The sequence below is a fragment of the Diabrotica undecimpunctata genome, chromosome 7, assembly GCF_040954645.1.
Source record: "Diabrotica undecimpunctata isolate CICGRU chromosome 7, icDiaUnde3, whole genome shotgun sequence".
Classification (NCBI taxonomy): domain Eukaryota; kingdom Metazoa; phylum Arthropoda; class Insecta; order Coleoptera; family Chrysomelidae; genus Diabrotica; species Diabrotica undecimpunctata.
Genome location: NC_092809.1, coordinates 157,007,670 through 157,034,388, shown reverse-complemented (window position 1 = coordinate 157,034,388; position 26,719 = coordinate 157,007,670). Strand labels below are relative to the sequence as shown.

Genomic DNA, 26,719 nt, shown 5'->3' with positions numbered 1-26,719 from the left:
CTGTATTCCCATTTTGCGTAGATCACTGGCTACTGCGTCCTTCCATCTCTTTCTTGGGCGACTAACTGTGTGGTATTATCTCAAAAAGATTACAATTCATAAAAAGATTAAGTTTAAAAGGAACGTGTAACACACTTCCCATTTGTTTATACGAAAATATATTTAATAATTCGAATCGAGGACATTCATAAAAATAGCCTCGATTAGAATGTGTAAGTCAGCAGAATTGTGAATCGCGAACGCATGGTTGTCCTAGGTTGATAAAACAAACTTGACCCACTAATGAATGACTATTATGAAAGAGACAACGATTATTATCTCGGGGATCAGAACTAAATTAACGTCAAGATGGCAAGTCGATATAGCACGTATTAGCACAACGTCAACTAAGTACTATTACATTTAAGATAAGTAACTTTGTAAGAGTGTACAGTAGTTCTTTAAATAAATGTACCATACGATACCATAAGTAAAGCTTATTTATTACAACTGGCCTTCTGCCATCGGGCCTTTCCCAGAATGTGGAGTTCAGGAGTCTTTCGTCACTCGATCTTAGTACGTGGCTCGCCCATCTTATTCGGTTTGCTTTCATCATTGTGTCTTCTTCTCCATTCTCCTGTAGTGTATTGTCTGCAAGGCCCATAGATAGTCCGCAGTTTCATTCTTTCCGGTACCAGTAATTTTGTCGTTTCCCGCTGGTTCAGAGTCCATGTCTCTCTTCCATACGTTATTGTGGGACGAATTATTGTCTTGTACATTCTTATTTTTGCTGGTATTGAGAGTATTTTTAATTTAAGAACGGTCAGTAATGAGTAATATGCCCTGTTTCCTGTAATGATCCTGGTTGCCACGTCCTTTTCATATTTATTTTCAGATGTTATGATCGCTCACAGGTACTTGAATTCTTTGACGACTTCAAAGTTGTATTCATTGATTGTTACGTTTTGTCTAACCCTTGGTCTTGGGTTCTTCGTAACCACCATGTACTTGGTCTTGTCCTCGTTGACCTTCAGACCACCTTCCTTGGCTCCGTTTTCGAATAGGGTGAAAACTTCTTTTGCATCTCTGGTGGATTGTGCAATTGTGTCCACGTCATCCGCAAACGCCAATAGTATTTTTGATCCTTGGGCGGCAAATCCGTTTGTCAGTTGTGGTTGAGCATTCCAGTTTAACAGATCATGTTCCAGTGTAAAATTAAATAGCAGGGGGCGAGAGGATCTCCTTGTCTAAGCCCGGTGTCAATGAGGAATTCCTCCGACGTGGTGCTGCCAATTCTGATCTGTGCGGAAGCGTTCTCTGTGCTCACCTGGGCTAATCGTACCAGCTTTCCAGGTACTCCCATTTCTACCATGGTCTCCCACAATGCTTTTCTGCTAACAGAATCGTGAGCTTGTTTAAAGTCCACGAAGATTTGGTGAACATTGCGGTTAAATTCCCAGACTTGAAAAACACGGTTTTTTTATACTTTTTTTTTGTTTTTTCAAAAAAATTTTATATAGGTTGTATTCTTTGCCAGAAGTGGCATAACAACATATTTTTTGTTTTGTAATAGATTCATCAGTATGGCAGGTATTACTAAATTAATGTCCAATTATTAATTACTAAAACTACTAAAAAAATAATTTCAGAATATACCAAGAAAATATAAAAAAAATCCAACTTAAGTGTCAACAAAAATGTATTTACTCAATCACCAATCCATTGATTTATTTGCCTTTCATATTAATTTATATTTAAAGTAAAAAACGAACCCTATAGCCATTTAGTAGTGACGACTATGGCCGAAGGCTCAATTTAAGTTTAGTCGTCCATCGTTACTGCTGGAAATTTCTGTGACAAAACGTAGGCAACCAACATTCACTTACTGGAAGGTCAAGCATTTAAATCAAACATTTTAGAATCCAATTCTGATTATATACCATTAAATACGTGAGATATATTTTACTTTAGTAGTTTGGTTTGAAGGTGCTGTGAGTATAATATCGACATAGGCTCTGCGTGAGGTTTCTATTTGATCAAAATGATATTTAAAACTGCAAGAATTTTTGTTACAACATTCCAATTCCAAAGTAAGTTATATTATTTTAGTAGCTTTTAGTTTACAAAACAAACTACACATGTAGCTGGTGAATGAGGTTATATGAATCGTATGAAAATATTAATTTAAGTACACATAACATTGATTGTTATCTTGATACTCATTTTTTAAATTTATATACAGGATATAAAATATGAATTTTTATATGTAAAGATATAAAATTACCATTGAATATGAACGTTAAAGTAAAATTTCACGCAAATATAACTCTTATAGATACTAGATTATATTCAGAATCATTGCACATGCGCTATAATTCACGAAATAAATAAAAAAATTCGTTTGAAAAAAAAAATCTAAGCACCAAAGTGGATTTAAAATTTAAATAATACAAAAAATAACTTATAATTAAAATACAGCCATTTTGAAATTAAAACTCGAAATTTCCAGTACCAATTAAGTACCGTCCTTCATCATATTACCAAAGAATATAGAATTACTATTTTTGTTTAACGTATTGTTTTGTAGCTGTATTGAGGTGTATTATGTGAGTAAAAAAAAGACGTAATAAAATAAATATTTCGTGAATGTTATACATCTGCAAAGAACGAGGGATAAACTTTGTATTAGTGGTAACTTTGCATTTGTGGTAATTCTTACGGATATTTCCAATTACCTACATTTCTTAGTTATAAAAATATTTATTCATTTCTGCATACTGCATATAGGCAAAGAATATAGTATACGTCTATATTCTTTGATATAGGTATCTGTCAAATTCTTGCACGAAGGTTATTTCTCTCTCTTGGAAGGTATTTTGTAAAGCTTTTGTATCAATATATGAACCAGCGCCGGCGTTTGTACCTACCTACCTACTTATCTGTAAGAAATATACAAAACAAATGAATTAAACGGTTTATTAACTAGAATTGGAAGGTATAAATGCAAAACATTTGACCAATAATTCGTTTGTTATCCAAAGTTTGCATTGTTATCTGCTGATATAAAGTGTTAATTTGTGACTGATAGCTTAGTTTCCAAATTTTAATTATTGTTTCTTTGTTATTAAGAATAATATTTCTTATTATGACATGTTGGTCATAGTTATTTGGAGTTTGGAGGAAATCTGAATCCAGTGACGTAGTAATTAGTTAAATGGCTAATAAAAATTCTATATTTTCTACTAGCAAAAACTATCGTGGAATGCTTGAATATTTCAATAAACATTTTAAATTTTGTCCAACTACTCCAACTGCATATGGGATTATTACAGACAGTATATCCTGAAATAAACAGTACTGAAACATGGGTGTCTCTTTTTGCGCGTTATCTTACTCAAATTAATTAGTATAGACCTATCAAGTAATCCTTAAATAATTAATTATTAAGGCCTAATTGTTAAAAATCGTGTTAAATACAGAGGAGAAAGTGTTTCTGGTGTAGAAGTATTTTCGCTCATAGTAGTGCAAGTCTGCAATACGTGTGTGATCAATTCACACAACGGTTTAATAAACATTCTCCAAGTAACGCTGTATTTTGAAGGCTATTGAAAAGTTCAGAAATATGGGTAATGTATTGTGCCAACGGAAGGGAAACCCATTAAAAATAACTTCCTTGCAAAGAATCCTGAAAGAGCTGGGTGCATTTTCGTATGTGATTCAGGTACATTAACAATTACATTATCGGGATTATCGCAGTAGACTGGAATATTGCGCCAGAATTCTTCCGTTACAATATGAGAATCTGAATTTTTGAAAAATGTGTGATTTTCAGACGAATCACATTTTCATTTTCGCAAAGGTTTCGATTTTTTTTTTAAATTAATTTTCGATCTCTGCCAATTTTAACATCTTCTTCGGTGAAATCTTTCTTTTCTGATAAAATTTTGTCCAAGATACGTCATGTGTGATAACAAATTCTATTATTAGGAATTTATCGTACTTTCAATTTCGAAATTAAAAACAATTTAAATTCGATATATTCGATCTATGCAAATGGTGAATGGTTGGTAACCTACGTAATAATCTGTTGTTTAACCATTCATATATTGTAAACATATGAGTGCACTTATTATAATTCATGACTATCTTTTTGCAATATACATACAGGGGCTACTTTTAAAAAAATGTGACTATCGAGAAACGAAAACATATTATATATAGCGACATATAGCAATTAACGAGGACTTTTTACTGACTTATACTTATCGAACATTATTTATGGCTTCTTCACTGACTATTATTCCTTCATTTGCAATTGACAGAAAATTTTTCCTGGAAAATGTCTTCACTGTATTGTTCTGAAGCTATTTTCTTGTGATATCTTAATGCAATTACTATTGCATGCCGTTGCTTGTCGTTGAAGTCTAATACACTTTCAATTGCAAGAAAGAGAAAATCTCGGATATTAACCTATTAACATTACATGTTTAGGTCATAATTAACACCTTTAGGGAACCAGTAGCCCTTATGCCAACATTTTTTAAAAATAAAATGAATACTCTATCGATTCGTAAAATGTCATAAGGGAGAAATTTTTTTTACAAAAAATTTTCTTTTCAAAAGAAGATTTTCTTTACAAAAGAAAATTCAATTTTCACGCAAATGTCTCCCGGGAAACCCCACAGCTTTCACATATTTTACTCTCCTAGACTTCATCTTTCAGTACTCTCAAAAGCATAAGGGATAAAATCGTGGTTGAACTTCGTCAGAAATTCGATATCAATAGGTTGTTTTTTCCTTCTTCTTCTTCTTCCTCTTTATAAGCAATTCTGCTTGTTCATTGGCGGATTAATACCTCTATGGAAGGTTGTCACTCCATCTTTTACGCGGTCGTCAGATACTTCTGCCGATTGGTGACTTATCTATTGCTAGAGATGACCTCTCCGTTCGGCTCGCGGAGATAAGAATACGGCCGAGGCGAGAAGGCCCTGCCTGTCGTAAGAGGTGACTAATGGGTAGGAATCGAGAGGTGGAGAGCCGCCGCTTGAGGTGTCGGGTTTGTAGAAACGCACACGGACGCTTAGGCGTCACGGTCACCGGTCTACACTCCTAGTATCCGAGAGACGAGAGTCTCGGGGACCACTCTACTCTCATTCCAAGAGAACCAGGCGAGGTTGAACGAGCTAGGCCCGTACACACCTCTTTTGGCCTTGTGCCAATCGTGGTGTTGGTGTCTCGGCACGTACCCGCCAGGAGAATTAAGAGTGGTAGTGGAGAGATCCTCGGTGGCGACCTCTCTACGTGCGAGGTGGAAATTCCTCTGCTTGCGTCACCTGTCCGCCTGTGGGAGGGGATAACGGATAGGTGAGGTAATCGCAGCACAGGTACTACGGGGAAGGTGGAGCCCCACGACACGTGCCTTGTGTACGCGGCGTGGCACCTTCATTTTGGTTTCGGACTCGTAGGGGCAGTGGAGGCGCTAACGGTCGTATGCCGAAAGACCAGGTACACCAGAGTCCTGCCAGTTTTTATAATTGGAGGGCACAAAGCTATGCAATGCTATTTTGACGACACGGTTCTCCTCCATTCTCCTTATGTGGTTATTCCATTCTTTTTTTCTATTTTGTGTCCATTCATTTATACACCGTACCTTACATTTTCTTCTAATGTCTTCACTTTTCTTTCGATCTCTCAGCGTTTTCCTGTAATTCTTCTCAGTACTCTCATCTCTACCGTTTCCAGTAGCCTTTGCGTTGTGGCTGTGTCGGGTCTTGTTTCTGAGGCGTATGTCATTATTGGTCTTACACTGGCTTTATAAATTTTTGACTTCATCTCAGTGTCAATGTGTCTGTTTCGCCATATAGTGTTATTAAGGCATCCTGCCAGTCTATTTGCTTTTTTTAATTTATCTCTCACTTCTTTGTCCAGGTCTTCATAGCATAGACAGTGTAATTCCCAGGTATTTTATTTCCAGTACTTGTTTAATACTGATGCCATCAATTTCTATTTTACATCTGGTTGCTTCTTCGCTGACTACTATTGTTTTAGTTTTCTGAGATGAGATTGTCATATTAAATTCTTTTGCTCTTATGTTAAATCTGTGGACCAGTCTTTGCAAACTATGTTCATCTTGGGCTATCAATATTGCGTCGTCTGCGTAACGGACTATTTTGATTTCTTTATTTCCTATTCTGTATCCTCTTCCTTTGTTAACGGTTTTGATGATTTCATCCATGATCAAATTGATTACCATGGGGCTCAATGAATCCACTTGTCTTATTCCGCTGCATATTTCTATAGGTTCTGTAAGTTGTCCATCTATTCTGACTTCCATTTTGTTGTTTTGGTAGATGTTATCGATAGTTTTTATAATATTTAGGGGAACTTCTCTATTATACAGAAGGTGGATTACATCTTTGAGTCTTACTCTGTCAAACGCTTTCTTTAAGGTCAATCAGACACAGAAATGCTGGTCTATTATACTCTAGTGATTTCTCAGTAATTTGCTTTATAACGAATATTGCATCTGTACACGATCTTCCACTGCGAAAACCCTGTTGTTCATCTGCTAAACTTATCCTCTGATTTATTAGCACTTTTAAAATTTTAGTTGTAAGTTTTAGTGTAGGATTTAACAAGTTTATACCTCTGTAGTTTCCTGGCTGTTTTTTATCTCCTTTTTGAATAGTAGAATTAGTTCGCTCGTTCTCCATGTTGCGTTCTGCACATACGATGACCTCAATATAACAATTGGGGTCGTCCTGAAGGGAGAGGGAATGATATTCTGTTCAATCTAGAACTCGCTGGTTTCCCCCTTTCGGATTGGGTATGTATATTCAACTAAAGAAAAGAAATGAAAGCCAGTTTACTATATAAAACTCTAATTTAAAAAGAGGTGAAATTAAACATAAATATGCATAACCCAATATACAATTACAACTAAAGAAGGATATAAACTTAAATATTAGTTAATATGAAACAACACCAAAAAGATAACCATTTACAAACCAAAACAAAGATGTTGATGAATAGGTTTTAAGAACACATTAACAACAAAGAAATTTAAGATTTCGATTGCTATGGTTGAGTATGATTAGAAACAAAGCATAAATTGATATTAAACGTTAACGAGTGAAAAATATGCGCACATATAATAATATACTTAATCCGTAGTAAAATGAACAAACCTTGTTAATACAGTTACACAAAATGCAATCAAACATAACATATATGAATTATATTAAACTCAATTCAAATTATATATTCAAATACAAATACAAATATTAATAAACTCAATTCAAAGTATAATCGGTAATGACAAAATACGAAAAAATAAGAATACAGTAAATATTACATAAAACAAAACAAATGCAAAACGTCCAATTGACAAAGTTCAATCGCGATCGCGGCACAAATGCGATAAAGTTCCAAACAAATATCAAATAAATATACCAAATGCACGTACTTGATATATGCAGCAATGTAATTTTGGCAACAATTATTATAAGGTGTACTTTACCCCATGAAAAGATAGCATCACAGCTATCGCAAATCGTCTTCAGCGACGCACAGAAACCACACAAAATTGATAATGCAACTTTTTCTGCATAAAACGACTTTCTCGGTCAAAGGACCGATGCCAAGTACGTCAGGTACCTTTAACCCAAACGCCCATACACATGTGTGTAGTTTGAGAGATAAAACTCGACTATGATTGTGTATGAAATGCATCCCCTATGGTGATATTTCGCAGATGGCTGGTCTTGTAAATTAGTTTTTAACACAGATATATTTTTGTACGGGCTGTAAGCTGTAATCTTGATATACGGGGAGAATCAAAACTACTACAAAGTCTGTTAATATTTTATAAATGTTTATATACCGTTGCGAAACTGCAACACTCCGTTCTTCCGGTAATTTATTGTGTTTTATAATTTTATTAATTAATGTTGTTAATTGTTCTGTCATTGCTGTTAATATTTCAGTAACTCGTTTGGTATCTCCTCTTTACCTGCTGCTTTTCTGTTCTTCAGGTTTTCAAGTATTTTCCGAACTTCCTGTACATTTATATTAAGTTCTTCATTTGTGGTAATTTCTGGTATTTCCGGTTCTAGCGTCGTTTGTTCCTTCTCTGCATATAGCTTTTCTTAGGTAGTCAATCCACGTTGTTGGTTCGTCTATGCACTAATTCTACATCTATATGTTTGCCTCTATCAGGTGTTAGTAGATTGCTATTTATTTATATAGTCCTGTTCGCTTTTCGCAATTGTATTTGCGATTTAGATACTGCATCTAAAAAGATATGATTCAAAGATAAGTGAACTTTTATATAACCATAATTAAAAATAATATATGTAAATATGTTAAAAATGAATATAAATTAGTAAAGTAATTAAACGTGTACTTAAGCATATAAAAATATTAATTATTTAAAAATTCGTTAATAACTGACTTAAAATTAAATTAGGAAAAGGTACATAAAAATATCATTTAATATGACAAGGTCAATTAGAATAGAAACTATTATTTTAAATATTTATTTATTTACGTCAATTCTTATCACTATGAATCAGAGATTCTCTAAGTCCTCCATTTTTCAACCTGATTATGGATGAAATACTAAAAAAAAGTAAGGACTGAAAAAGGATACCAAATTGGAGAAAAACAACTTAAAATAATCTGCTATGCAGACGACGCAATACTACGATCTCAAAAAGGAAAAAAGGAAAGAATTGTTGCCCAGGCATTTTATAGTCCCGAAGCCACAAGGAAGTCCACAAAAAAAAATGTGTTTTCTGATTAAATAACGTAAATTCATATTGATATATTCATACTTTTCATTAAACCGTTTAACGTAAATTTACCTTATATAGCAAATATAGAAGGGGCCCGCCAGGCCTTCTATATACCGCTCCGCGGACTAGGCCCTTAAGGCAAATCGAAATGAAAGATCTACTCGCGAAATCCGAGCACTGAGGTCATGTGCGGCATGCATGGGCTTGGTGGCCGGACCCCTCTCGGGTGCTCAGCCGGCGAGGAGAACAAAATTTATTTTGCCAAATCGGCGGAGTGACCGAGCACACACTCTTTTCCGGACATAGAGTCATCAGCTCAGTCTGATGGCTCTATGGTCGGAACACACGCTCTTTTTTCTTTTTTTTTTAGGGACTCAAGTCCTGACATAAAGCTAGAGTAAAATCAATAGAGTCAGTAAAGTAAATAGGGAGAAAAGCCTAGATGTGGCTACCCCTACAGTTAGGTGGCATAACCACATTCACTAAAAACCGAGAATGTCCTATTACCAAGGGCATCTTAAGTAAATTTCAGATCATAAGCCTCCTCACGTAAGTCACACGATGAGGAGGAGTGGTGGAAAAGCCTGGGGGTCAGATAGGTACCACTTCGACTAGCGAAGTGTGACCGGTTTGATCTTCGGGCATGTGGATCCCATTCTTACATTGGTAAACACATGTTCCTAGGGGCAGGGTTGATCACTGCGTGTGTGTGTGTGTGTGTGTGTACGATCTCAAAGTGAAGATGATTTACAACGTATGCTGCACCGATTTAATATAACCGCCAGAAAATTTAACATGTTAATTTCCCCAAAAAAGACAAAATGCATGGATACAATAGCAAATTTACTAAGATGTAAAGTGGAACTGGAAGGTCAGACAATAGAACAAGTGATGGAGTTTAAATATCTACGCATAACATTATCTAGCTACGGATAGGTCGAAATTGAAGTGGACGATCAAGTGAATAGAGCAATCAGAGCCGCAAGCTGCCTGAACAATATGGAGAAATCAAAAGGATGTTAGAAACAGCAGATGAAAACACTATGGGACAGAGCTAGAAGCACATATATACGACGTAGATGCAAGGTGGAGAACATCAAGAACTGGGTAAGAAATAAAATAGTAAAATGGAACGATCATATAAGCCGAATGGCAACAAATAGAGCAGTAAAGATGGCAAGAGACGGTTCCCCAATAGGAAGACTACGAAAACGATTGAACGACAACTTACTGGAGGTACAACAAACAGAGCCATGTCTATATAAAAAGAAGAAAAGTTCTTATCACGATTATTGTGGTAGTTAGTAATGTAGGTAAACATAAATTTAAGGTGAAAAGGTATTATTTAATAAATAAAGGGTTATTGTGGTATTTATAATCAAAGAAGGAGGGGGGGTTGAGTATGCACTTTTATGTCCCCTCGGTATCTTTACGTTTTTTATGTTTTTTGGTACGTAGAATCGATTTTTCGAGGGTACCAGGATGAAAACTCTTCAGATAATTTGTAATTAATAATTTAATTATTTAAATGATTGTATCTCCTAAACTATTGCAGATATTTAATTAGGGTAATGGGAGGAGAGATGGACCACCTTTTAGAAAACTGAAGCCTGTTTCTTTATTAAATAAACATCATAATAGAAAAAAATTGTATAACATAACTTATCATTGGTATTTGTTTTGGTATAAGTAAAAACTAGAAATTATAATTCTTAAACCTAAAAAAAAATATAATCCACTGACACGTCATAGGTCCATCTCTCGTCAACTGTGGAGTTGAGATGGGCCACTAGGAGTAAGAGAAATGGACCAAGCTAAACCTTCTTCTTTTTAATAGCAAGAGACTTTCCGCACTTGTTACAGAAATTAGCGAAGCCAGTACAAGTTTCATGTAACCAGCGCTTACAAAAAATACATTGTAACCAGTTTTTTTTACATGTTTGGCGATAGTCCTCGCTGCACCCAAGACACTCATTTTCAATATCACCACTAGTGTCGTTTAGAGTAACATCTTCAGATAGTGACGATTCGCTTGGCTTTCTCTTACGTTTTTGTTTTTTATAGGTTTTAATCTTTTTTTGATCAAGGCATCCTTCTCATTTTAATAAAGTCTTGAGCAGTAATCTCTCCAGTTATTTTTTTACGAACTCTCTTTACTGCTGCTGCCAATACAGGCACCTTTACGGGAGTTATATCTTCATCAGTAATTTATGACTTGTTTCGGTTACCATACTTTACCACTGATTCTAGAGGGATCTGGTTGAGGAGATTCTTATCTAACTGGAAAATTCATTGTTTCTGTTTCCTATGGGGTGTGTGTCAAAATTGCATATTCTGGGATTATTAATGGATTAAACGAATAAATTCCCCTGGATTTAAATGCAGAAGCCGCATTTTGGACAGTTGCTGAGTTTTCCCATGCTCGACGTAAGAGTTTACCAAACTGAAGGCGTTTTAGAACTGTAGGTAATGTGTTGTGTGGGAATGCAAACAAAATAAAATTATTTCGTTTTGGTCTGCAAATTCTAATAGATCCATGTTGGTCGTATGGGATGTGTGGCCATCTAATATTAATAAGGTTTTACCTGGAGGCTTTCTCGGCAAAAAGTGTGTTTGTAACCATTCTAAGAAAATTTCACTGTTAACGTATACTGATTTTTCCGACATCCTAATCTTGGAACCCGGTGGCATACCATAATATTTTTTATTTTTCCCCTTAAAAATGCAATATGGGGGCAAGAAAATCCCTTCTGCACTACAGCAAGGTATTACACTGATCGTTTCACCTTTTTCCCCAGGGCTTACGCTAGGAACACATTTTGAACCTTTTTCTGCTAGAACTTGACCAGCTCTAGTATTTATATTTTGTTGTAATCCTGTTTTGTCAGTATTAAGTAGGTGTCTGGGTTTATCATAAAAATTATATTCGGTTATAATTCTCTCGAGATCAGAAAAGTAGTTATCGACTGTTTCTTTGGACATTCCTAAAGCTCGTGCAATTGACGTGTTCTCAGCTTTTCTAATTGAAATTTCAGGTCTTCGTTTCAAAAATAGTTCTAACCATTTTTTACCAGCTTTACCTAAAAGTAGACAATAAGTAACTCTTGTATCAGATTTATGAATATAAAAATTTACCTTCTTCTACATTAAATTTATTTGGAATCACTTATCGCTGAGCTAAATTAAAGGCCATGATTCTTACTTCAGTTCTGCTTGGTGCAAAGCCTGCTTTTTGTAGTTTTTTTTATATGGCTAACGATTTCAGCTTCAACAGCAGTTCCTAAAAAACAATCTCAATCTGAACCCAATCGGTTCATCTTATTCATATTCGACGTTTAAAAGTCGTTTTGGGTATTCCAAATGCTTTGGCGACTTCATTAATACCCATATCACTATTCTTTACAGCATCTACGGCATCACTTAGCTCCCTAGAGGTCCAGTTACCTCCCTTAGGTGTATTTTGTTTGCGAATATATTTATTGGGCATAATCCTAAAACAAAACATACTGGTTCAACTCTCCTCCTCGTAAGTGGTCCATCTATCCTCAAATAGGAGGACAGATGGACCAGCCCGTATTGTTTAAAATAAGCAGACTACAACAGTAATTCTTACTCTATAATACACATTTTAAATATAGTTCAATAATAAACTAACAAATAATCCTGTTTTTACAAAAAATGAAATTTAAAAAACTCAAATAAAATTATCACTGGCAGTTTCAATTATCGTAAATAACACTCCTACAAGTACGCACCGATGCGTTACAACTCGCGTCTCTTAAGCAACTATACAACAAAAGACTTGCCCTATTGCCAAGCTTGGTCAGGTATACCTTTTTTTACATCTTTAAAGAGAAGAAGGAAAATCTGCATACAGACACCTGTGACTCACACAGGTAGTGTTAGGTTCCTAATATCCTAGCGAAGCTGTGCCAGGGCGAGATGCCCAAGGAATTTAGACCTTTGATATCTCGTCCCGTCACCACTCCGAGACGGTCGGCGTCCAACTAAGAACCTCTCCTCTGTCACACCAGACATCAGGATGGAAGGGCCGGTTAAGGCAAACATCTCTCCTGATGCCCTGCTATCGCCCGATTCCCATTCTTTCTCCGACACATTCATTGAGGAAACTACACCCACACGAACCACCAAGGACTTTCAACCCCTGCCTTAGCGAGGCTGCCATCTTCAGGTATACCTAGTGGACCGAATATCGTCCTGATCCATCTCTCCTCCCTTTACCCTATACCAAAATTAAAATTGTTCCTTTAAAACAAATGAACAAAATGGCGTTTGGCAAACTTTCTGATTGTTAGAACTGGAGTTATAACAAATTTCGTGAAAAATCGTAATATTGTTTCAGCTTTAAAAAAAACTTTGCAAACTTTATCTTTATTAATAAAAAAGTTATGACAATTGAACATTAAAAATTTCATTAAAACGTTGCAAACTAATTTTTTATATAAGATCTAAACAAAATTAAGGTATAAATTTCAAAATTTGTCTAATGGAAGTTATACAACAATTCTTGTTTTTGTAATTCAATTTTTAACACACTCAAATCACTATGAATTTCCCGCTAACTCTCATTTTTATTCGAATATTTTTGTTGAACATAAAAAACTTTAAATTAAAAAAAAATCTATTTTGGTAAAAAATTAAGCAAGTTATGGCCAAAAAACATTTTTGACGTTTTATGGAATTTTGAGGTTATGTCTCAATATTTTGTGCGAAATTTGGTGAATCTTCATCTTTTGTACAATGACCCATGAACTTTTGAACAATACCCCAAAATTTGGGATCAAGTTTCCCCTGGGGCAAATTTGACATTCTTATTCTACTACGCCCTTTATATATTCTTGTATGAAAGGCATCGAGCAAAAAGACAAAAGAGGGAATCTAATCGTTATGAAAAGGCGACCAAAAAAGTGGCCTCTGATGGCGGACATATCCGGAAATGCGAATGCGCCAAATTTAAATTTTCCGACACTTATTAACAGTAGCTATAAAATAGTTTCCGGATCCACAACAAGAGATAAAAACCCGAATACAAATGGCAAGACAAGCTTTTGTGAAATTCAGACCGCTCCTATGTAATCAAAACCTAAATTTCGAAATACGCTACAGAATGGTCAAGTGCTACATATGGTCCATCTTGCTTTATGGCATGGAAACGTGGACTTTGAAAAAAACATCTATCAACAAACTTGAAGCATTTGAAATGTGGTCATTGAGAAGAATGATGCGCATACCTTGGGTGGATAGAGTTCGAAACGATGACGTCCTTAAGAGAGCCGGCGTGGAAAGAGAACTCTTTGAATTAATTAAAAAACGCAAGATTGGTTACCTTGGGCACATATTGAGAGGAGCAAAATATGAAATACCACAGTTAATCCTACAAGGGAAGATCGAAGGTAGGAGAGGAGCCGGCCGCAAACAATTATCCTGGTTAAGGAATATTAAAGAATGGACAGGAATACACAATACAGGCGAGCTGTGTCACGCCGCCAGGAACAGAATTCTAGTAATGAGATAGTCGCCTACGCACTTTGGTGTATGGCATGTTAAGAAGAAGAAGATAAAATAGTTTTCAGAATGTGTCTCAGACGAGAAAATTTTAAATAAATATTAACGATAACAGTCTAAAATGTGAAACAATTGTTAAAAAACGTCAATATAAATAAGATTTCATGTGACAGTTGGGACAAATAATAACATAACCCAACTAAATTTGATTTATTAAACAAGGAAAGACTGTCTTTCCTTGTTTAATTTGGCCTCTCAAGATGGCACTTCCTGTCTAACAATATTTTTGCCTCCACTACCTTTACATTCCCTCTTTTGTCTTTTTGCTCGATGATGAAAGGGCGCCAAATTTTGTTTTTGACGCTGAAAAACCTTGAACCGGCCCTGGGTGCTTCCATTAATATTTTTAAGATTAAAAAAACAATGTTTTTATTATAAAATACAATTAACTGCACCGACGTTTTTTCTGAAAATAGCGATGTGATTCGATAATTTTACCGCGTGTATACCAGTCCACGCCTGATTGTCAGAAAAATCTCTTATTGTAATACAATTATTTATGACGTTCATTTTTTTAGTAACCCTTTTGTATTCTTTTGTAAAATTTCGACTTTTAAAAGCATTGTTGTGATATATATTATATTTGTGTAGTGAAATCCTACAAAAATATATTTTCTTTTTATTTTTACACATCAAGACCCAATATCGACCTTCCTATTGTCTAAAAATACATATGTATAAAATAGCAGGATCTGAATTAATCGTGTTTTTATGTTTTTGAATTACGAATGGTAAACAAATAACGCGTGGCATCCTTCGTCACAAGACACAAAAATCATTACGACATACTTTTGAACAATCACATTACTTATTTTACATTATCTATTTCAATAAATACACATTGTAAAAATTAATTATGTAGTTATATAATATAAATGCATTCAGTATCGTTACAATTTTTTTCATTTCAATTAACCGCATTAACTACTACATGTCTTAAATATTAAGCTTAAAAAGCAAATTGGGAAATAATAATTTTTGTGTAGTTTGTGTGTTGATAAATAACTTGTTACTAAGTAAAGTCGGCTTCAATGTGTTTGTAAAGAGTTGCCTTCCATATATTGCATTATCGTGATCGTTTTATTTATGACGTCGTTTTTTGAGGGTCCGTCCTACAAGGACTCGCGGGGTCTATTTTAGTACGAGGACTCGCATCGCCGACTAATTCTTTACTGGCCCTTCAGCTACAGCAGAAAATTTAGTTAATTGAATACTATAAATGATGATTCGGCAGTTTTAGCTAAAACAAAACATTTAGCATATTGCAGCTGGAGCATTACAGACAATTCAATATAAAACCTGCCATTTATAAAGCGTTTAATCCCTTCTGTGACTAGATTATTTAAAAAATTTACAAAATTAAAAATTGTTAAACATGATGTATTAGAAAACGGACAACTGTTTTTAAAAGTAAAAAAACAAGACTCCAACTCTTTATAAAACTAATGTTCTCTACAAGTTACCTTGTTCGGATTGTCAGAGTTGTTACATATGTCGGTCAAACTTCACAATGGCTCAAACAGAGAATAACGCAACACAAAAGTGACTGTACAAAAAAGAAAAATACGTGTGGGGCAGTTGACTGTGGTATTTAAAAACTGGGCACCATTTTGACTACCCAAATGTCAGGGTTTTAAGGCAATCAATAAAAAGAGTAAATAAATTACAAGGCAGACACGGGGCAGTTTAACAATAGTTACTGTAATATTCTGAATAATTCAATATAACGTTTCAATTAATCAAATTAAGTTTGCTGTATAGTGTATAAACAATAAAACATTTTATCCATACTGTATATTTTTAACATGTATAAAACTGACTATTTCTATTGTTTGTGAAATATGTACTTCTGTTTTTTTATGTTTGCTTTTTGTGTTCTTTAATCACTAATAATAATTATACACTTAAGTGATATTGTCTCATGACTCTTTTCCGTTCCTTCTGCCAATCTTTTGGTACCAGTTCTTATCTCCTCCAATAGTATTTCTTTTATGCTTTCCTATTCTTTTCGTCATTTCGTCTGTTATTTTGTCATTGGTGCTTTTGCATTTGTTCGGTCTCTAATTGCTTCCTGTAGTTCTTGTAGCAATTAATTAGCTAATTAATTAGCAAATTAGCTAATTAATTAATTAAACTTATTTAAATGATGCAATTATGATTTTATCACACTATTTAATTCTCTTATCTCAGGGTTATATTCGTGCTTCAATATCTATGCTTTACATATGATAGGTAAGGTCCAAAAGAATACCGGAATAATAAAAACATATATGATACAACATTATATATTGAAATAAAATTCACACTCAAATATCTTCAACAAAAAATATCTCATATAATGATTATCAAAATTTTGTTCTACGTACGTGAACCTTCAAAAATTAATGTTATATACAATATAAATTAAAATTTCAATTCAAAATTGTTGTTCTAAATCTCCTGATCAAAATATTTCTATCTTTTCTAAAGCAATTAAAAAAAAACTTTGTTAATAAAGAAAAACTGACGAATGGTAAAAAACTATCTCTCTGATGATGAGTTGTCCAAATCCTTGTTCCTTGTAGCCTACACTATCTATTCTTAGCAGTTCCCTAGGTAATCAGCAATCTTACAACAAATTATTGCGAGCCTCTCGTCTTTAATGATCTCCTTCAAATGCACGTATCGTTCAAAAGATGCTAGCCTCTTCTCCTCTATAAACTGAATCTCTCGTTCCGGCTTGAACAGTGACTCTTGGAATATATAAGTAGAAAAGTATAACTTACAATATTTTACTGGATCAGCTTCCGTCAGATACACTTACTCCAAGAAAACTCACAAACATTCACTTCTAATGCTTACTATCACTTGGGAACCACCAGAGAACAACGACTGTTCGCCTTGCACCCTTGGAAAACAACTGATTATCTTTTCTCCCTCAAAAATCTAGCTAAACTCTCATTCCTACATACCTATCCCACTTTTTCCAATCTCCTCCAATCAGAGTTCGTCACACTTATCCCCATCTATCATTTAGATAACAAACAACAATTTTACCTACAATTATAAATTTCCTAAAAACTATTAACATGCTAATCGGTTTCTACAAATTCTTAAAAACTAACGGAGAAGTATATTTTCTAAATATTCTATTCTATTGTCTTATTCACTGTACAAGTCCATTTGGAAAACCAGCTCGCATTGTTCATGACTTCACTTAAGCTCACTCACGTCACTCGAATATATTTTACAAAGAAAATAATTTATGCATATCTTAAATTTTGTTTACTACAGGTCATCCAGGATAATCGACTTTCATTTCTTCGAAATATCTTTTATAGTTTATTAGTTGAATTATTTGAATTATTATATTTTGTACTTTGAAATATATTAAGAGCAAACCAATATTATTTTCAATTGTACATAGCATAACAATATATATATAAATTTATATTAATAGAATTTTCTTCTTTTTACAGCCAGAAATGCCAGCAATGTCTCATTCATCGGTCTCGGCCAAATGGGTGCCAGAATGGTCAAGAACCTCACCAGTAAGGGCCAAGAAGTAAAAGTATTCGATATTGTACCTGCAGCACTTAACAGTGTTGCTAATCTTAAGGGTACTCAAGTTTGTAGTTCGCCCAAAGATGCAGCAAAAGATGCAAGTATAGTGATCACTATGCTTCCCACAGGCGATATTGTTAAAGATACTCTTTTAGCCGATAATGGTATTTTAAAAGGTAGAATATAAAAGTTTTTTATACATAGGTATGTTGTAACTTTTGGTGGCTGGTTATCTTATCAAACCTGATATACTTTGTTTCTTTCTTCTTTATTTACAATCCTTTAGCCGCGAGGGTTGCGTTCCGAGGAGAAAGGCGCGGTTGGGTAAAACCGTGGTTGACGAGGGATCCACGATCCAAAAACAAATATGAAATATAATCCTAATTAGAATACGTATATTAGTACATATGTATAGTTGTATAAACAGTTTGTATAGTTGACTGAGCAACGATAGGTATATAATTCTTTAGGTCATATTTGTCCCCTTTTTTGTGTAAGATTATTACCAGACTCTCGTTCCATTCTTTAGGAATTTTGCTATTATGGAAACATTTATTAAATAGCTATGTTAGTATAGGTGTTGAAGCTTTATTATTTTTTAGCTCTTTTAAAGCTCTTTTATTTTAAATAAAAATAGCTGTAAAGCTAGGCTATTGTTTGAAAATTTGACGAAAATATGACAAAATGTTTTCAAACAACATACTTATAATAATACTCTGTGAAATAGGCCGTAATCTGTTTTATCATCCATTCAGTTTTTGTTAACTTAGATTTTAAATTTTTTAGATTTTTAGTTTAGAACCTCAATTTTAATTTCTATTTTTGTTGTAGCTCTTGTACTTCAAGAAGCTCTGTCTCCATTTATTCTTTTTGTTGTTTTTTTTTTTCGATTTGTTACTTTTTCCTTTAGTTCTCTTTAGCTTTTTTCGTAAATAACGTAGGTACGTTGGTAATTATTAAATAACGGGTGCTTCTTCATGTATAAATATGATTCTTAAATATAATGATTTTTTTATAATAAGTAAAATAAATTATAACTTTACTGTAATTAATTTATATATTTTTATTTTAGGCATTCCCAAAAATTCTCTTTTCATCGATTGCTCAACGATAGAACCCAAAATGGCTCAAGAACTATCCAAAATATCTAAAGAAAACGGCGTTAGATATATTGATGCACCGGTATCGGGAGGTGTAACTGGAGCTGAAAAAGGAACGCTAACATTCATGGTTGGAGGAGATAAAAACGACTTAAAAGAGGCTGAACCCGTTCTTAGTAAAATGGGAGCTAAAATATTTCCCTGCGGAAATATTGGAGCCGGACAGATAGCCAAGCTTTGCAATAATCTTATTTTAGGTTAATATTTAATAACTTTATTATTAATTTAAATTATGTGTTTGATATTTATCGAATGAATCATTTAGATGATTCAAAATTCGTAAGACCCTTTGTTTTCTTTGGTGAGTTGTTTCATATCAATCATTCAAGTCTTTTTGTAGCTTGCCTTTATGTACTACCTATCCTAAATACTTCAAAGTCGGGCAACTTTTGATAGTCTACTCTTCTATGCTTTCGTTAAGATCGGAACCTAATCTTTTATACACAGATATTGCGTATTATTCATATTTATCTTTAGGTCCCATGATTCGAACCCTTCTTTTAATTTTCTTATATATTCCATATCCTCTTTTTGTTGTGCAAATATAACCTGATCGTCTTTGAAATGTGGTGAGTGCAACATATTTGACATGTATAATAAATTCACTTAAAAACATTCACTTGGAATATCTTCTCCTTTTTGAATTTTGTTGAACAACATTCGATATGACCTTTTTTTCTCCATACCTCAAAAATTCCATTTTGCACCTAGTTCAGGTGCTTTGTTTTTTTTGCCTTTCTAAATGCCTTGTTTATATCTTCTTCTTCGATTTTTAACCATTCTTCTTAACCACTCATTGTTGTCGTAATATCATATATCTCATATTCGGATGTATTTTTTTGTAGTAACATTTGTTTTGTCCAATCAATACAGATTGCTGCCTATGCCGACTACATTAGCATTATGTCTCGCAGAACAGAAGAACACTGTGGGAGTCCATTGTTTAGTTATTTTTCTTATTTTGTCACTTATAACAACTTGGAATCTCCTGTCATCCAGCATGTGGTTAATTAATTCCAATTAATGAGCAGTTGATTTGTAATAAACTATTTGCAGCTCGCGTCACCAGTATAATAACACACGTGCACCCTGGGAAATGAATGAAGATGGGGTATTAGAGGCGATAAAGTGAACAAAGAACAACAAGGCAACAGGTCCTGACGAAATACCTGTAGGCATAATACGGTTAATAGAAGAACAGCAAATTGGAATATTGGTCGACTTATTCAATACAATATACAGTACAGGAATCATTCCCAGAGATTGGCTGATGTCAACATTCATAACACTACCAAAAAAACCAAATGCAAAAGAATGTCAAGACCACCCGATAATAAGTTTAATGAGTCATACGCTAAAAATATTTTTAAAAATTATACACCGGAGAATACACAATAAACTTGAGCAGAACATAAGTGACACACAATTTGGATTTAGAAATGCACTGGGAACGAAGGAAGCTCTGTTCGCTGTGAATGTACTTGTGCAAAGGTGCATGTATGTTAATCAGCCAGTATATATGTGTTTCTTGGATTACAACCAAGCCTTCGATAAGGTCAGACATAACCGTCTTATCGAATTACTTGAAAAGAAAAACTTAGTTATGAGAGACATCAGGATCATTAGCGCTATCTATTATAATCAGATCGCTGTGGTAAAAGAGAACAACGTCTTTTCAAATGAAATACAGATTGAGAGGGGCGTCAGGCAGGGCTGTGTCCTGTCTCTTACTTTGTTCAATTTGTATTCAGAGGAAATAATCCAGGAAGCACTAGAAGAACTAACTATGGGAATAAAAGTAAACGGCCGACCAATCAATAATATACGGTTTGCCGACGACACTATTTTATTAGCGGAATGTCTTGAGGATTTACAACAAATGGTTGACAGAGTGGTAGAAGTCAGTGAAGAAAACGGACTGTCCCTAAACACAAAAAAGACACAATTTATGGTAATTACAAAAGCCCAACAGCGCCAAGAAAACATAACAATACATGGAGAACAAATTAAAAAAGTTGAAAAATATAAATATCTGGGTACAATAATTAACGAAAATAATGAGTACACAGAAGAGATTAAGGCAAGAATAGGACAGGCAAGAAATTCTTTCAATAAACTGAAAAAAGTACTCTGCAGCAGGGACATTTCAATTTCTTTAGATAAGACTTTTAAGATAAGACTTCTGAGATGCTACGTGTTCTCCGTATTATTTTATGGGTTGGAGGCATGGACATTAAAGAAAGATGTTTCAGACAGATTAGAAGTCTTCGAGTTATGGGCCCAATAAGGTGGGTGGATAGAGTCACGAATGTCGAGGTATTAAGAAGAATGGTAGAAGAAGAAAAGATAAAGAGGTTTTAAATACAATTAAAATCAGAAAACTGCAATATCTGGGACATGTCATGAGGGGCGAGCGTTATAACTTGTTGCAATTAATAATGTAAGGAAGAATACAGGGTAGAAGGAGTCGCGGAAGAAGACGCATCTCCTGGTTGAATAATTTGAGAGCTTGGTTTAACTGCACTTCTGCTGACCTCTTTAGAGCAGCGGTGTCGAAAGTGCGAATTGTCATGATGGTTGCCAACCTTCTTAGAGGAGATGGCACGTGAAAAAGAAGAAGAAGAAGACCCTGGGAAATGCTAAAAGGCCTGAGTGTTATTAAGCCCGCCCAAAGATATTTATCCTCGCTAATTTGACGAAGAAAATGAAAATTAAGACTTATAAACATCATAAACAATGTCTTCTTCTTCTTCGCGTGTCATATCAGAGTTACCCGACGTTGACGATCACCATTGCGAAGGCTTCTCGATCTTCTGCCACATGGAATAATTGTCTTGCATTGGATATTTCAACGAATGTTTTAAACATAAATCCATAAACAATGTACTATCACAAAACACGCGAACAACTAAACTGATTGATAAGATCTTAATCAAATCACGTGTGGTTTAGTACTATGATGCGTTATTAGTTTTGTAGTTTAAGTTTATATCATCATAATTTATAAGACAAACTATCGGTACTAAGATTTTAACAAGTTTTCGTTTTACGAAAAGTTTCGTTTCTTAAGTAATTTTTTCTCATATTACAAACATTACAGCAAATAATATAATATTTACTTTTTCGTGTCTGGATCCGACTACAGTTTTTCTGTCCAATATCGAGCTACGTCTACACCCTTTGTATTTTCGAGCCATAAATCATCGAGGGTGCACTGTGATGGGCAAAGTCTGCATACTCTCAGGTGCTCCACGTTCTGTATTTCCCCACATTCACAAAGTGCGTCGTTGTCTGTCTTGATGCCCCATTTAATGAGGTTCTGTTTTACAGGAGCAACACCTGTGCGTATGCGATTCAGTGTCCGCTAGGTTCTCCAGTCCAGGTTCATTCCATTAGGTCGTTCTGGATGTAGGGGGAACAGTTCGGGTGGTTCGATGCTGACATTTCTCATAAACCTTTTCCTTGATTTAAGTCGGCTAATTCCTGGCGGAACTTCTCCACATATTGTGAGGCGCATCTACGGTCGTCTGGTGATGCGAATCCAGCTACCCGGTACAGTATGGGTAGATGGGTAGGCTTGTTACAACCAATAATTATTCTACATGTTTCATTTAACGCCGTGGTGACTTGTTGGGCGTGTCAAGATCTACCTCTGTTGAGAAACATAAGGCCTTAGCTGTTGTCTTCAAGACCTGGGGATTTTCACCCCACTTGCTCCCTACCGGTTTCCGGAGAAGGTTGTTTCTCGTAGAAACCTTTTGTCTTGTGCGCTGACAGTGGAATTTATACGTTAGTGACTGGTCTAGTACTACTCCAAGATATTTGGGCTTATTAGTATGTTTCAAGCATTGTCCCTCCCAAGAAACATTCAGTTTTACATGCGCCAGTTGGTTGTTGAGATGGAATGCACGTACTTGGGTTTTAATAAGGTTTGTCTTTAATGAGTTTTGTTTGTAGTAAGTTGACATCATGTTTAAAGCCTCTTCCATTGTCGACTCTACTTGTGTGAGTGTTTTCCCCTTTACGGCTATACCAATTGCGATACCTTAAGGTCATCAGCGTAGAATGCACCAATGCACCCTCAGACTCTCAGTCTGAGGGTGATGTACTCTCAGTCTGAGGGTGCATTGGTTGGTCGTTGGTGTAGATGTTAAATAAGGACGGCGCCAGAACGCTTCCTTGAGGTAGGCCATTTTTTTGGGTTCTCCATCTGCTCTTCTTTCCATTTAGCAAAACGTAGAAACGTCTATTACACAACAGTGATCTAATAATATTTACCAGGTCATAGTCAAGCATAGTGTTATAGATCTTAATTAGCAAGGTTCTGTGGTTTATCGTATCATAGGCCGCTGTGAGGTCTAGCAAGGCTACTCCCACTATGGCTACATCTGCTCAAATCCCTCCACTATGTATTCTGTTAGGTTCAGCACTTGGCCTGTGCATGATTTACCTGGTCTGAAGCCTGCTTGTTGTGGGATTAGTTTTGCATCTAATTTTTCCTGGATGCGGTGTAAAATGAGGCGATCATACAATTTATACAAATGGCATAGCGGGGATATCGGACGGTAGCTACTCGGTAGTTCAGGTACTTTTGATTTACGCCACAGTTTTGGAATCTGGTCGGTAGAGCGACAGATGTTAAATAGATCGAGCACCCATTGTCTCGCTTTTTGCCCGAGGTGTTTTATCTGCTCTGTTAGGATTTCGTCCACCCCAGGTGATTTTCCATTTTTCAATATAATATTAATTACTTGTATTTTAGGAATAACTATGATTGGAACCTGTGAAGCAATGAATTTGGGTATTAAATTAGGTTTGGACCCAAAACTTCTAACCAACATAGTCAATGTATCCACGGGTAGATCATGGTCTTCAGACACATATAATCCAGTTCCTGGAGTTATGCCTGATGTACCACCTTCAAACGGGTAAGATGTTGTAAATTGTTAAAAGAAGTTCAATTTATGTTTTTAAGTAGTTCTATTTAATGTTAACTAATGCATTTTTGTCTCAAATATTTTTTTCCATTTATTCCTTCTTCTTTATTCTGATACGGTTATGAAACTATTTTCTTGTATCATTTCTATATTAACTACCATATTAAATGAGAATAAACCATATTTTTAATTTAAAATATTTGAAGTTTCCATTTCCACCTCGAAAATTGTATGTTGAGAACCATTTCCGAGATGGGAAGAAAAGTTGACCACCAACTATTTTTAGTAGAAAAATGATAAAACAAAACCTAAAGAGCAAGACAGCAACAAAAGAACGAAATCTCAAGAAATTAGATATAAAATAATTATTCAAAGATAATAACAATAGTAAAATCGTTATATAAGACTCACCACGAACAAACATATAGATTATTATGGTAACTAAAATGTACTTTACTGAAATTTTTATATATTATGCTTATCACAGAAAAGTTCTTCTTCTTCTTCTTCTAATGGCACTACAACCCTTTGTATGTCTTGGCCTGCTTAAGAATGTTCTTCCATTCTGCCCTGTCTGATACTTTCCTTCCCCACTGCCTGATGTTTTCTATCCATCTTTTACGGGGCCTTCCTCTTGTTCTGTTTCCTTGTGGCTTCCATCTCTGGACTACTTTTACAGCTCGATTATCTGGCATTCTTTCTAGGTGACCAAGACAGTTTAGTCTTAGTGACTTTACAAATCTAACAATATCTGCGCTCTGCATTAGTTCATCCAGCTCGTGGTTCATTTTAATTCTCCACGAACCATCGCTGCATTGTGTTGGTCCAAATATCTTCCTTAGTATTTTGCGCTCAAATCTACTCAGTTGATTTTCATCAGTGGTTGAGAGGGTCCACGTTTCACATCCATATGTGACTACTGGTCTAATTACCGTTTTGTAGATTCTAAGCTTAGACTCACGATTCAGTAACTTAATTTTCATTAAGTCTTTGTATGCATAAAAGCACTTATTACCGCTAAGAATCCTTGCTTGTATTTCTTGACTGATTTTGTTGTCATTTATTATTGAGCCTAGGTAGGGAAAAGTGGAGGCATATTTGTAGTTATGGTTGTCTACCTTCAGATTCTCATTTTGTGCACTCCATATATATTTAACACGGAACACAATTTAACAAAATCGGTTTCTATCCTTTTGAGCTATTCGAAAAATGCAAAGTTTACACTTCAGCAAAAACTTTGCTATCGCTATGATGAATTAAAAGGCCATATATATATATATGGCGCAACAGTACAAATATAGTCCCCTACCTATTTCTTAGTTTTGTTGTTTAGTTTATAAGAATAAGCGAGACTGAAGTACCAATTTCTTCGAACGTTGAAGAAGCTGGAGAGTTATCATACCAGATTTGATGAAAAGTACCAAGTCACAAAGATTTATATATTCCAGAAGTAAAAAACTCTCAAAAGTAAAATGAAGCACGACTTTTTAATTGTCATTTTAAAGTACTCAATTTCCAATTTGCTTATATTTTTATATTTTGCTGACAATGTTTTGTAGATAATTTTTTTAAATTCGCTTTTCTTCTTTTATAGATACGAGGGAGGTTTCAGTGTGCCTTTAATAGCCAAGGATTTAGGTTTAGCGGAAGCAGCAGCATTAAGTTGTGGTACTCCACTTTTATTGGGAGCTTTAGCTCATCAAATATACAGAGCACTGATTCTCAATGGTTACGCCGACAAAGATTTTGCAGTAGTCTACGAATTTTTGAAGGGGCAAAGTAAATAATGAAGACCTATATTTATTTGTTATAAATATGTTTTAATAAATTTATGTTTATTTTTAAATATTCGTATTGCTAATTTCATTTAAAGTCGGTATTACTCTTGGGGGACTTGTTGGCAGACAGTAGATTATAGGTACTATAGAGGAAATAATTCTATTCGAGACAAGAGAGTTTACTGCTTTTGTCACACCGAACCAGTTCGAGGCATAATAATAAAATAGTACACTTCAATTTAAAGTAATATTAAGTACACTCTATGCTACTCCTAGTTTTCTATGAATATTCTTTAAATTTATTCAAGGACAATAAAATCAATCAAAATTCTGTATTGAATTATAAAAGTCCATATATATGTTACTACCCAATTTGAAGATGTTTTGAATATGAAAATACACCACTGAATTATTAACCTATATTGTCAAATTTCAGAAATCGATAACATATTACAAGAAAAACTGATCTCAATGGGCACTAACGAAGAACTTTGAAGAAGGTGGAGTTCAGAAAGTGGTATCAACAGTTCTGCCTTCAGAAAGCTATACTTTTTTTAATCTGCATTTGGGACTGTCGTATAAGTTTTTGATATATTTTTATCACGAATGAATTATTTGTGCCAGAGCATCAGAATCATCCCTCTCATTAGGTAACAGCAAGCATGAATTGTGTATTATTTCATCTATCTATATAAAACAAGCTTTAACTTTATAAACAAATACTACGACCTAGTTGGACTAGCCAACTCTGGGGGTGTGCCAAGAAATGTAATATATATATATATATATATATATATATATATATATATATATATATATATATATATATATATATATGTATATATAATTTAGAAATTTCAGAATAAAGTTTTCAGAGAAACATTGTGAATGCTCCTTGGTACGTGAGGAACAGCGACCTCCATAAGGACCTGGGTATGGAA

The 26,719-nt window shown here is 34.6% G+C and overlaps 1 protein-coding gene across 1 annotated transcript; it reads left to right on the top strand.

Annotated features, from left to right (window-relative positions):
• Positions 1-1,882: 1,882 nt before the first annotated feature.
• Positions 1,883-25,846, top strand: LOC140446066 (3-hydroxyisobutyrate dehydrogenase, mitochondrial). Its single transcript, XM_072538584.1, has 5 exons — positions 1,883-2,069; positions 17,819-18,079; positions 18,976-19,260; positions 23,826-23,991; positions 25,595-25,846. Exons 1-5 carry the CDS (start codon positions 2,021-2,023, stop codon positions 25,785-25,787), a joined length of 954 nt encoding a protein of 317 aa, XP_072394685.1. The 5' UTR covers positions 1,883-2,020; the 3' UTR covers positions 25,788-25,846.
• Positions 25,847-26,719: the final 873 nt, after the last annotated feature.

Excerpts from the sequence above, each read along its gene's own strand:
- LOC140446066 (XM_072538584.1), top strand. The coding sequence starts at position 2,021 with ATGATATTTAAAACTGCAAGAATTTTTGTTACAACATTCCAATTCCAA. Across the intron at positions 2,070-17,818 it reads TACAACATTCCAATTCCAAA|CCAGAAATGCCAGCAATGTC; the intron begins GTAAGTTATATT and ends TTCTTTTTACAG. Across the intron at positions 19,261-23,825 it reads TTGCAATAATCTTATTTTAG|GAATAACTATGATTGGAACC; the intron begins GTTAATATTTAA and ends CTTGTATTTTAG.